This window comes from Ctenopharyngodon idella, chromosome 11 (genome assembly GCF_019924925.1).
Source record: "Ctenopharyngodon idella isolate HZGC_01 chromosome 11, HZGC01, whole genome shotgun sequence".
NCBI classification, from domain to species: domain Eukaryota; kingdom Metazoa; phylum Chordata; class Actinopteri; order Cypriniformes; family Xenocyprididae; genus Ctenopharyngodon; species Ctenopharyngodon idella.
In genome coordinates, this window is record NC_067230.1 from 18,720,251 (window position 1) to 18,732,817 (window position 12,567).

A 12,567-nucleotide genomic window follows, 5' to 3' on the forward strand; every position below is an offset into this window, starting at 1 on the left:
CCCGCCGGCACGTTGACGTGATTGGTTACAAGGTAGTTTGTGACATCACAGACACCAGCGATTTCTTTTTTTTCACTGCAGTTTTAAGGAGAATATACTCAGCAATGGTCTTGACTTATGAATTTGCACATGGTTTGTCTTAAAGTATATTAAAAACACCACATAGACATATAAACAACATTAAAAACTTGATTTTAAGCAGCAACTGCTGATACAAAATCACATTATGATTTATATCGTTTAAAATGACTTATAATGACCATTAATGTCTTTTAAATTACATGGTTCATATACTAGAATATAACTAAAATCAAGCATTTCTCTTTCTTACTGTTTTTTAGTTAGCTTATGTACTAGCATAGCATACATCTACCCCATTAGCTTGCTAGCTTAGCTTACATATTAGGTATGTTTTTTGCTTCCAATATCATATATTATATATCCAATATAATAGGTTATAATTAGTCAAGACATCATGATAACTTTTGATCAGGCATTACCGCCTGGGTCCTAAAGGGGACCCGATTCCTCATGACTTGATTTCTCATGACAATGGCGTTCTGTTGCGCATGCGCGAATTTAACTTTTAATTCTTGACGTTCTACTGTAACCGTCTACTACTGGAAAATAACCAATTGACCATTCGCAAAGACCCGCCCCCCTTAGTTACTGTTGCTTTGTCCGACAAGCCATGGCGCTGTCACGCCACACAGAGTGAAAAAAACATTGCGGAGCAAAGAGGACACTGACAACACGTCGACAGACAAGACAGAGCAGGTTACTTATGATTATTAAACAAAGTCCCAGCTTTCAAACTGTAATTTTTTAAGAAATTCGAACAATAAAAACCATTTTGTGGCTCTTTAATGTGTCGTGACAGATTGCTGTAGCACCTCAGCTCAAGCTGCTCGTGAACCGAGCATCTCTTCCTACTAGTTCATTTATAGCATCAAATAAACATGAATGAACATGAGAAGAAATGTTGTTTCAAACGCAGAAAGACGTTAATACACACCATTTTTCAAGTTCAAGTCCACCGAGGTTAATCTGCTAACTCCTGACTGCTTTGTCAGACAAAATGGCGGATTCGGCGTTATGACTGGATAGATCGCTTGTCAATCAAACTCCTGACGAAGGGTCAATTTGCCGTCGTCGATAATACGTGACAGATTAGATAAGTAAATGTTATGTTTTATGGTTATTTGGTATTGTAATTGTATTTGTATGTTATTTAACGCCAAAATCAACCATTCTCTGTCCTTTTTTTAAAAATGTAATTTATTTTTTTACTATGTCAAATGATTAAATGATCCATTACGCCATCCTCTTTGTTGCTGCTTAGCGATTTTTTGCGTTCTTTAGCTAGGGCTGTTAACAGTTTACTTCCGGTCGCGTGCCCGTTCCAAAAGTCCAGCAACTGGATGGATGGATCAATGGAAACTAAAGGGTTATTATCATTACTTAAAAACTAATACTATTAAAAATGTGTGATTACTAGTATTTACCTGTGCAAAACTCACCACCATAGTGCTGTGGATGGTTGCTAGGGTGTGTTAGGTGGCTGCTATGTGTTTTCTTCCTGTCTGGTGTGAAAAGTGTCTCTGTGACCTTCTGGTCTGTGACTCGGTTCCTCCTTCAACGTGTATCTGTGGGGTTTTATGGTGAAAATGCTGCGTCTGATCACTTAGTAAAGTAGCAGCATCACAGGAGACACGTATATACAGTAATACACACTTTTAGATGTATAATCACAGTGATGTGATCACTTGGGCATGTGATTCTCATTACACACACACACACACAGTCCCTCACAGACTCAAATGAAGGGCGACTGTGTGCAGTAAGTGACATTCTGCCTTCAGCTAATGGAGCTATTAAAAGAGTGTTAGCTGGGTGACGTTCAAACGGCTAAAACGGGACAAAGAGAGTCAAATAAACCAGCAGAGCAGCAGCAGAGACGCCCACATCCATCCTCCATCTCTACATGCTACAACTGAAGAGGCCTGTTGGTTCAGCAGAGGTAAAAAAAAACAAAACAAGGATAATCTGTCAAACCACACACAGAATATGATGGTCATGTGACATGATGTCAGAAAGTATGATGGTTTCAGATCAGCTTTCAAATAAAAAAAACATGCTAAATGTAAAACAATAGCAGAGTTCACACAACAACTATAAAAGGATAAATGCACAGAGAATAAATAACATTTGTGATTAAAACAATGTCATCAGCTGTTTCAGTGCTGAAAAAACATTGAAACAACATTAAAACAATGTTTAAAGCTAAATGGTCGTAAACAAAGAAAACCGAGTTTAACAGCTAACTAGTTGTAAAAAGGTAAATAAGATACTGTTTTCGATTTCAATTACTGTTGAAATGATGTCACTTGTTTCAATGTGGGGGGGAAAAACATTGAAATCACATAAATTGAAACAACGCTGAAGTTTTAATACTCCTGTTAATACTCACAATATCAAAATTGATTTAAATTTGTAAACTCAACACAAACTGTAACAGTGATTCAAACCTGATCCGCCTGTCAATAAACATTAAAATGTCAACTGGGTTCTGAACAAAAACTATAGAGGGTATGCACGTGACGTCACTGTCGACGTTATGACTGCGGTTACGCCCACTGAGTGGCAAAAGTGGCAGCATTGGTTTTCAGCGTGAATGCCGCGGAAAAACACGCATCCAAAACGGGAATGTGCTTTGCGACTGACTGTACAAATAGCTTTGACACAAAATCTGAGGTATATTTTTACAGACTGCTGAAAGCTACAGAAAAAAGAAGCAAATAGGTCGCTGCAATTCACAGAAACAGCTGGACTCCAGGCAAAGAAACATGTTTTGCAGTTATCATTTTGTGTCAAAATGTTGGATTGCGGGGTAAAATCATACCCTATATATTGTATTGTTATATATTGCGTTGACAACTCATCAATTAAATATTTACCATCTATTATTCAGCATAATTGGGTGTTTTTAAATAAACACTGACAAAAACTATACAAGTTTTAGTGCTGGACGATATGATACATATAACATTGATATAAGTGATTACTCGGATTTAAACCTACCTATATTGTTGTTATATAAAACATTCACAGGAAGATTTGCTTTATGTATTTCCCCGGCGTCGAAATCAGGCACATATAAATGTCAGGAAACACGATTCCTGGCTGCATGTCAGTATCCATGGATTAGGTTTATTTGACAAGTTGTACACTTTCGAGCCCAACCTTTAGTGTAATCGTTTGTTTTACTCGCGTTTTCGCAGTTTCCCCTATTAAATCCAGTCATGCAGCAGGTTCTTTTGCCACTCAGTCCGGCTGAGGGAGCGCGTTCTGGCGGGAAAGTGACGCCTATGCACACCCTCTATATAGAAAGACGGTTATGAATAGGAGAAATTTCGACACGCAATATGGCGGAATACTTCCCGCCTTATAAGTAAAAGAGCCAATCTCTGATTGATAAAGTCATTGCGTCACTGCAGCAGCCGTTAGAAGCTTCGGTTCCCATAGAAACCTGAGACTCGCGCTTATGACTGCACATGCGCATTGGCTGGTCAAACCTGAAAAATAAGCTTTTTTAACCCTATTGGAGCATAAGAAACAACATTTATGGGTCAGTTTATGTCAGATTTTGTTGCTAATTTCAAATCTGTTATTTAATAGTGAGTTCGGTAAGCAGTTTTTGAGATTTCAGGATTCAAATATATAATACATGGTCTTGGATGCCTGAAATAGCGGTCCCGAGGCGTTGCAAATATGGCCGCCGAGTGAACTTACTTTCCTTTAACGGGACTTTGGTTCTGAAGGTGCAAATAAATAATTTTCAAATATTATATAAATGATTTTAAAATATTAAAAATAAAACACTCACTGAAAAAATGATTTTTTTAACCTTACCCAACATCAGAGAACCGTGAACATGCGAATGTGTTGTTCAAGCAATATTTAAACTTAAATCTCAGACTGTAAGCAAATATTTTAGCTGAATCTTTGATTTACAACAAATACAAGTGAGCTTTAAAACATAAACCATAATTCACTGTCAAAATGGAATGTTAAAGCAATTAAAAACAATTAATTTACTTTCAATCACTTTCAACAGCATTTTTAGAGGATTGTGGGATATCACAGACTGCTAAGGACACATTCATGCTGCCTTCAAAAACAGATTAGATGAACTGCAAAAAATGATATTTTTGTCTTGTTTTCCAGTAAAAATATCTCAACATTCTTAAATCAAGATGCATCTACTTGAGAAGCAAAATCACTTAAGATAAGTTTTGTTTTATGAAAATGTTTATGCTTAAAACAAGAACAAATATCTGTCAGTGGGGTCAGAAATATCAACCTAATTCAAAGGGAAAACAAGATTATGTTTCTGACTCTATTGGCAAATATTTGGTCTTGCTTTAAGCATAAACTCGCTTAATTTTGATCAATCAGTAAACGACTTAATTTCTAAGTCATTTTGCTTCTCAAGTAAATGTATCTTGATTTAAGAATGTTTAGATATTTGTACTGGAAAACAAGACAAAAAATATTGAATAAGAAAATCATTTTTTGCAGTGTGAAGGCAGTGAGATGACACAAATTGTATGTGTCTTGATGCCATCTGGCCCGTGAAGATTTTCAGGTTTTGGATGCAGTTGACGTGATTAATAGATTGAAATAAACTTTTAATAGTAAACAACTGTTGTCAGAAGTAAAAATGTTTTATCTGTGAAACAGAGCTGCACAAACCACCGTTAAATGAACGACGGCGCCACCTTCTGGTACAGCGTCATTAGCACATGAAGAAATCGCACAGAGAGAAAGTGTTTTAACTTCTTTTAATATGCATACAAAACTCAAACAGATGCAGGAACACATGTACCGCACAACAAAACAGGTAGAAAATCAGACAAACTCTCTCCTCATCTAGAGAAAAATAAACTCAAAATATTCTGCTCCTCAAACAAGAGCTTCCTTACAATCAAACTTGCATTTTTTAATTATTACTTCACTTGTACTGCAATAAACGCCGAAACCCCTGATAACAAACACACATCTCCTGAAACTGAGGTGCTTCGAGAAGAGAAACAGGGCACTTCAGTCGTCTCGCTCTGGACTCTCACTTCCTGCGGGGCTTCGAGAGGGCGAACGACTGCAAACAGAAAACAAGGAAAAGGTTTATTTTGAGTCAGCATGTCATTCACCCCGTCACTCCCACACTAAACAGTGTTTCTCATCCTGTGGGGGGACCTACCTCTGCTTTTGAGGTGAAGCCCTAGATTTGGAGCCGCTGAGATTTAAGCAAAAATGCCTCTTAAGATTAACAAGCACAGGAAGTGTGTCGGTGGCTTTGCTGTTTGCATGCGACAGTGAGTGTGTGACATACTGCAAACTGACAAACGCATGCAGCTGAACACACACCATCCGGACCAGAATAACATCTCATGATGTTTATGTAATCAGATCACGTGCTTCTACTGTTTGGGTCATTTAGGAGTGGAAACCACATATATAGAGGTGTTTGTTATGAGATTCTTAATGGAGAACATTACCATATACTACACTAGTGATCAGACGTATGATTATGATTTAACATTAAAAAAATCTTAATCATTCCAATCTTTAGAGGAAGTGCAAGTACTGAAGCAGAACGACAAATGAAATTGAGATTTTTGTTTTGCATTAGTGATAATCTTGACTTTGCTATAAAGCTCTTTCTGACTCTGATCGTTCATGCATGTCACATGTTCACATTACTGACATTCTTACAGTACGACAAGGAGTCTTGATGTCTGATGAGGTGCTGGAGCATGATGTGTGTGTGAGTAAGTGTGTGTATGTGTGAGTGAGTGTGTGTGTGTGTGTGTGTTTGAGAGCTTGTGTGTGAGTATCTGTGAGTGAGTGTGTGTGTGAGTGTGAGAGCTTGTGTGTGTGAGTGTATCTGTGAGTGAGTGAGTGTGTGTGAGTGTGTTGAGAGCTTGTGTGTGTGCGTGAGTATCAGTGAGTGAGTGTGTGTGTGTGTGTGTGTGAGTGTGAGAGCTTGTGTGTGTGAGTATCTGTGAGTGACTGTGTGTGTGAGTGTGTTTGAGAGCTTGTGTGTGAGTATCTGTGAGTGAGTGTGTGCGAGCGAGTGTGTTTGAGAGCGTGTGTTTGTGTGTGATTGTGCGTGTTTGAAAGTGTGTGTGAGTGTGTTTGAGAGTGTTTGTGTGAGTGTGTTTGAGAGTGTGTGAGAGAGTGTGTGTGAGTGTGTGTGTGTGTGCAAGTGTGCTTGAGAGTGTGTATGTGAGTGTGATTGACAGTGTGTTTGTATGAGCATGTATGAGAGTGTATGTGTGAGTGAGTGTGTGTGTGTGAGTTTGAGAGCTTGTGTGTGTGAGTATCTGTGAGCGAGTGTGTGTGAGTATCTGTGAGCGAGTGTGTGTGAGTATCTGTGAGCGAGTGTGTGTGAGTATCTGTGAGCGAGTGTGTGTGTGTGTGTGTGTATCTGTGAGTGAGTGTGTGTGAGTGTGTTGAGAGCTTGTGTGTGTGCGTGAGTATCAGTGAGTGAGAGTGTGTGTGAGTGTGTTTGAGAGCTTGTGTGTGTGAGTATCTGTGAGTGACTGTGTGTGTGAGTGTGTGTGTGTTTGAGAGCTTGTGTGTGAGTATCTGTGAGTGAGTGTGTGCGAGCGAGTGTGTTTGAGAGCGTGTGTTTGTGTGTGATTGTGCGTGTTTGAAAGTGTGTGTGTGTGAGTGTGTTTGAGAGTGTGTATGTGAGTGTGTTTGAGTGTGTTTGTGTGAGTGTGTTTGTATGTGAGAGTGTGTATGTGAATGTGTTTGAGAGTGTGTGTGTGAGTGTGTTTGAGAGTGTGTGAGAGAGTGTGTGTGAGTGTGTGTGTGTGCGCGTGCAAGTGTGCTTGAGAGTGTGTATGTGAGTGTGATTGACAGTGTGTTTGTATGAGCATGTATGAGAGTGTGTGTGTGAGAGCATGTGTGGGAGTGTTTGAGAGTGTGTGTGAGTGTGTTTGAGAGCAGGTGTGTGTGAGTGTGTTTGAGAGCAGGTGTGTGTGAGTATGTGTGAGTGAGTGTGTGTGTGTGTGTGTGTGTGTGTGTGTGTGTGTGTGTTTGAGAGTGTCAGTGTGAGAGTGCAAATGTGTGTGTGTGTGAGAGTGTTTGAGAGCAAGTGTGTGTGTGTGTGTGTGTGAGTGTGTGTGTGTGTATGTGTGAGTATGTGTGTGAGAGTGTGAGTGTGAGTGTGTGTTCTCACCTTCTAGCCCGAGAGCCGGATTTGGATCTCCCGACTGAACCAGACCTACAGAAACAGAAGTTCCCCATCAACACAAACCCACGTGACTGAACACACACACAGTTCATACGGCAACACGAAGCCAGACGTGGCATGACACCTGACCAGCTGCGATACTGTGTTACCTGCTCCTGGGACCGGAGCCGGATCGGGAGCGAGAACGGGATATGGACCTGGATGGGTCAAAGAAAGAATCAATCAACTCAAATGACAGAACCAAACACCTCAGAGACACAATATTGTAATTAAACTTGAACTCATGTAAATACAATACTTTGATCAAACTAATATGAATGATCTCACAGTAAACTATGTGGGGCATACCAATTTTAATTTAAAATTAAAAATTAAAATTATTACCACCCTGGCTAAAGTGCGCACGTCACTCACCTGGATCGTTTGGGCGTCACAGATCTGGAGCGTCTGGGAGAACCCGAGCGAGAATGGCGAGGAGAGAAAGATCTGGACCTGAGACATGGATGAGACATGCATTTACATGTGAAAGATCACAGAACACACACACACACACACACACACATACCTTCTCCCCCTGCTGCGGCTGCGAGAGCGACCGTATCTCCTCCCTCTGGACCGAGAGCGAGAGTGGGAACGGGAACGAGACCTGTCCGAGTCCAGAGGAGACGGACGGACGGATGTGAGGACACAAGGAGGGAACAAAGGAGAGAGACGTGTGTCAGCGTGATATAAAGAACCAGACAAACAGATTCACTGACTCATGTGACCCTCAGGCACTGACCTCAACTAAACTAAACAATCACATTACAGATTAACATTACAGGTACAGTACAGAACAGGGCTGGACCATATAACAGCGCTTTTAAAAAAGCTCCATAAATCACTTCAAATTATTTGTGAATTGATTCAAAAGTCAAACGAATGGTAAAAAAAAACAACAAAAAAAAACCATTAAAAAAATTAATTACTTGAAATAATAAAATAAATGTTAACTGAAATTAAATAAAACACTGATTTTATTTTTAGCAAAATTTCTCATTTTCATTTAGCATAACTTGATAAAAATGAATGAAAACTATATAGACATATGTAAAAAAAACAAAAAAAAAAAACAATTAATCTCATTTTATATTATTCTCAAACTATAGACATTTTAAAAAACAGTAATTAATAAAAATGCCAAAAACAAATTAACTCAAATTAAAATAAAACTAAATAAATACTCATTCAAAAAATTTAAACTATGATACTACACACTGATTTCCATTAAAAATATTGCAAAATAAGTTTTAGAATATAAAAATAACTTTGTTTATTACTATGCATAGTAAAAAAATAGGAAAAAATATTTATTTATATATATTTTAAATTAATTTCCTTCAAGATTATTAACTAAATAAATATTTTACCTTTACCAATACATTTTTTCAATCCAACTTAGCTACAATGACTGGCTAAAATAATGATTCCTCTGATTTAAAATGTCTAATTTCAGAGAGAGAGAGAGAAAAAAAAAAGATTACTGCGATATTTCTAGATGCTCATGGAGTGTTATATCGTCCAGCCCTAGAACCCTAACAGTTCTTAAAAAATGTTTACAGCATTAAACATTACGACTGATTTGAGTTCAGGCAATGGCAATGATATACAGAGAGACACATTAATTGGTACTTGAAATAAACCTTGCAACTTTGCAGGTCGACCCTCTTTGGAACCGAGGTCTAGCAGATCTAGACGATCTAGAAGTATCTATCATCAGCCGACCTCTGCATCTAGTCGTTCTCTTGGATTTCTAACGATGACCGCATTGACAGCCAAATCGCTTGATTGAGACTTGATAGAAGTGTGCAAGGCGCTTTTTCTAGACGGGATCGTGGTCTGTTGAGGTCTCGATGCTCTCTTTATCAAAAGCGTAGGCACAAATCACTAGCCGAATTTACTCGGATTGGCGCTCTCATCAGGTTTGGGTTGGGGGGGGAGGGGCTATGAATAGTTAAGTAGCAGTGGGAGGAGCCTCAGCGAAGGGGTGTGGCTGCTCGTGCCCCGGTCATAGCAGGCGATCAAAAGTGTGGGATTTGCTAGATGCCTCATGAATTCGTAAAGGATCGTGACTCTCTGAATCAAACGATGAAACCTGAAAGGTTTTGACCAGGTCAGTCATTAAATGAAATCCCAAAGAGAAAACATCAGTTCAGAAAACAACAAAACATCCCCCCCAACCCACAAAATCTAAGTCAACACAAACAAATAAACAGGAAATCAAGCAGACAGAGAGAGAAGAGAGAGCAGGAACAATATAACAAGGAAACAGCAGATGACAGTTTATTCATCAATAACGTTCAGCGGTGTCCGGGTGAGATCACAGCTGGCCTTACCTGCTCCGGCGCCGCCGACTGTAGCGATGACAGTCGTACGCGTAGTGGCCCTTCTCGCCGCACTCGTAGCAGCGGTCGTTCGGGGTCGAAGGGCCGGCGAGTCGGCGGACGGTCGTATCGGGAACGCCGTGGCATTCCGGTGGATAACTCCACACGCGTTCGAGAGCCACAGATCACCCTGAAACAATTAGTGATGAAACAAGTCTTTATGAGTCATTGAATCATTCATTTAAGAGATTTGTTCAAAAATGCTGATTAGTGATGAAACAAGTCTTAATGAGTGAGTCATTGAATCATTCATTCAAGAGATTTGTTAAAAAATGCTAATTAGTCATGAAACAAGTCTTTATGAGTGAGTCATTGAATCATTCATTCAAGAGATTTGTTCAAAAACGCTGATTAGTGATGAAACAAGTCTTTATGAGCGAGTCATTGAATCATTCATTCAAGAGATTTGTTCAAAAATGCTGATTATTAATGAAACAAGTCTTTATGAGTGAGTCATTGAATCATTCATTCAAGAGATTTGTTCAAAAACGCTGATTAGTAATGAAACCAGTCTTTATGAGTGAGTCATTGAATCATTCATTCAAGAGATTTGTTCAAAAAACGCTGATTAGTAATGAAACAAGTCTTTATGAGGGAGTCATTGAATCATTCATTCAAGAGATTTGTTTAAAAAATGCTAATTAGTGATGAAAACAAGTCTTTATGAGCGAGTCATTGAATCATTCATTCAAGAGATTTGTTAAAAAATGCTAATTAGTCATGAAACAAGTCTTTATGAGTGAGTCATTGAATCATTCATTCAAGAGATTTGTTCAAAAAACGCTGATTAGTGATGAAACAAGTCTTTATGAGCGAGTCATTGAATCATTCATTCAAGAGATTTGTTCAAAAACGCTGATTAGTAATGAACAAGTCTTTATGAGGGAGTCATTGAATCATTCATTCAAGAGATTTGTTCAAAAACGCTGATTAGTAATGAAACAAGTCTTTATGAGGGAGTCATTGAATCATTCATTCAAGAGATTTGTTTAAAAATGCTGATTAGTAATGAAACCATTCTTTATGAGCGAATCATTGAATCATCATTCAAGAGATTTGTTCAAAACGCTGATTAGTAATGAAACAAGTCTTAATGAGTGAGTCATTGAATCATTCATTCAAGAGATTTGTTAAAAAATGCTGATTAGTAATGAAACAAGTCTTAATGAGTGAGTCATTGAATCATTCATTCAAGAGATTTGTTAAAAAAATGCTGATTAGTAATGAAACAAGTCTTTATGAGCGAGTCATTGAATCATTCATTCAAGAGGTTAAAAAAAATGCTGATTAGTAATGAAACAAGTCTTAATGAGTGAGTCATTGAATCATTCATTCAAGAGATTTGTTAAAAAAAATGCTGATTAGTAATGAAACAAGTCTTTATGAGGGAGTCATTGAATCATTCATTCAAGCAGATTTGTTCAAAAACGCTGAATTAGTAATGAAACAAGTCTTTATGAGGGAGTCATTGAATCATTCATTCAAGAGATTTGTTCAAAAATGCTGATTAGTAATGAAACAAGTCTATATGAGCGAGTCATTGAATCATTCATTCAAGAGATTTGTTAAAAAAAAATGCTGATTATTAATGAAACAAGTCTTTATGAGTGAGTCATTGAATCATTCATTCAAGAGATTTGTTCAAAAACGCTGATTCGTCCAGTAATGAAACAAGTGAAGTCTTTCCGAGTGAGTCATTGAATCGTGACCTGACCGTGATTCCGCCCCACTCACTTGCCATCAAGGCCACGCACAGCATCCTCAGCATCTCTGGGATCTTCAAAATCCACAAAGGCGAATCCCGGAGGGTTGCGAGCGATCCACACGGTTCTCAGCGGCCCGTAATAAACCGAACGCCCGCCCTCCCAGCTCACCCTTACCTGCCCCCGGTGCCCAGGTTACCCACGTACACCTTCGTTTCTGAGAGAGAAGCAGAACTTTAACATCTGTCATCTGTCACTCTCCAACCGTTAGGCCACAGTCTACCCCTATGACATTTTGTTTCAAACTATTATAGTATTATAGTAATATTTTGATTTAGCTTTTATTTGTATAATTTCAGTCAAGTTTTAGTAATTTTGTTATGTGCTTTTGACATTTTATTCGTTTTTTTTTAGTGCTGGCTAATCGCATCTAACATAAAAGTTTGTAAATATATGTGTATCTCAATACACACACACTTTTTATAAACTTTTGTTAGATGTGATTAATCACGATTAAATCGATTTGACCACTATTTTTTTTAAATACTTCTATTTAGCTTTAATTTATTTTTATTTTACTTAAGTTTTAAAAATGTTTTTTTTTTCTTACATTTTATTTCATTTCAGTTTTTTTTTCAATTGAAAGAAAATTAATTTTAATAGCTTTAGTTAACAAAAACAACAATGATATTTATTTTAACTTTACATCCTGTGAAACTTTGCACTTTAATAAAAAGATAACCTTCACACTTACAGTTTCAATTAAACGGTTAAACGATCTACATGTTTAATTCTGACTAAAACTCAAAAGATCATTTTAAATCTAAAATACAGAGCAAACTGAAACAAAAACATAAAACGTAAATAAGACACATGAACATCCTCATATTAACCTTTAAACCAACAAACTGATAATTAATCAAAGTATAAATCGAAATAATGTTATGATTATTAGTATTACTAGTTATAATTAATTATTATTATTATTAACCAGTGTTTACTGCGCGAGGGCGCCATTACAGTTAGCAGTTCGTGCTAAAACACATCACATCTCTTCAATAACCAGCCATATTTAATATATGAGATGAAGCATTCTGCCTCCGGACTGTTTTATTCGTTAATTATTCATGAATTATAGCACTTACCGCCTCCGTGTCGCCCGTATCGCGACATAATG

At 37.8% G+C, this 12,567-nt stretch overlaps 1 protein-coding gene across 1 annotated transcript; it reads right to left on the reverse strand.

Moving 5' to 3' along the window:
* Positions 1 to 4,830: 4,830 nt before the first annotated feature.
* On the reverse strand, positions 4,831 to 12,563 carry LOC127523047 (serine/arginine-rich splicing factor 7-like). Its single transcript, XM_051913498.1, is given in 11 exon segments — positions 4,831 to 5,158; positions 7,250 to 7,294; positions 7,414 to 7,461; positions 7,679 to 7,756; positions 7,830 to 7,910; positions 9,640 to 9,722; positions 9,724 to 9,817; positions 11,422 to 11,534; positions 11,536 to 11,574; positions 11,576 to 11,607; positions 12,536 to 12,563. Coding segments are annotated over 11 exon segments (696 nt in total). The 3' UTR covers positions 4,831 to 5,103.
* Positions 12,564 to 12,567: the final 4 nt, after the last annotated feature.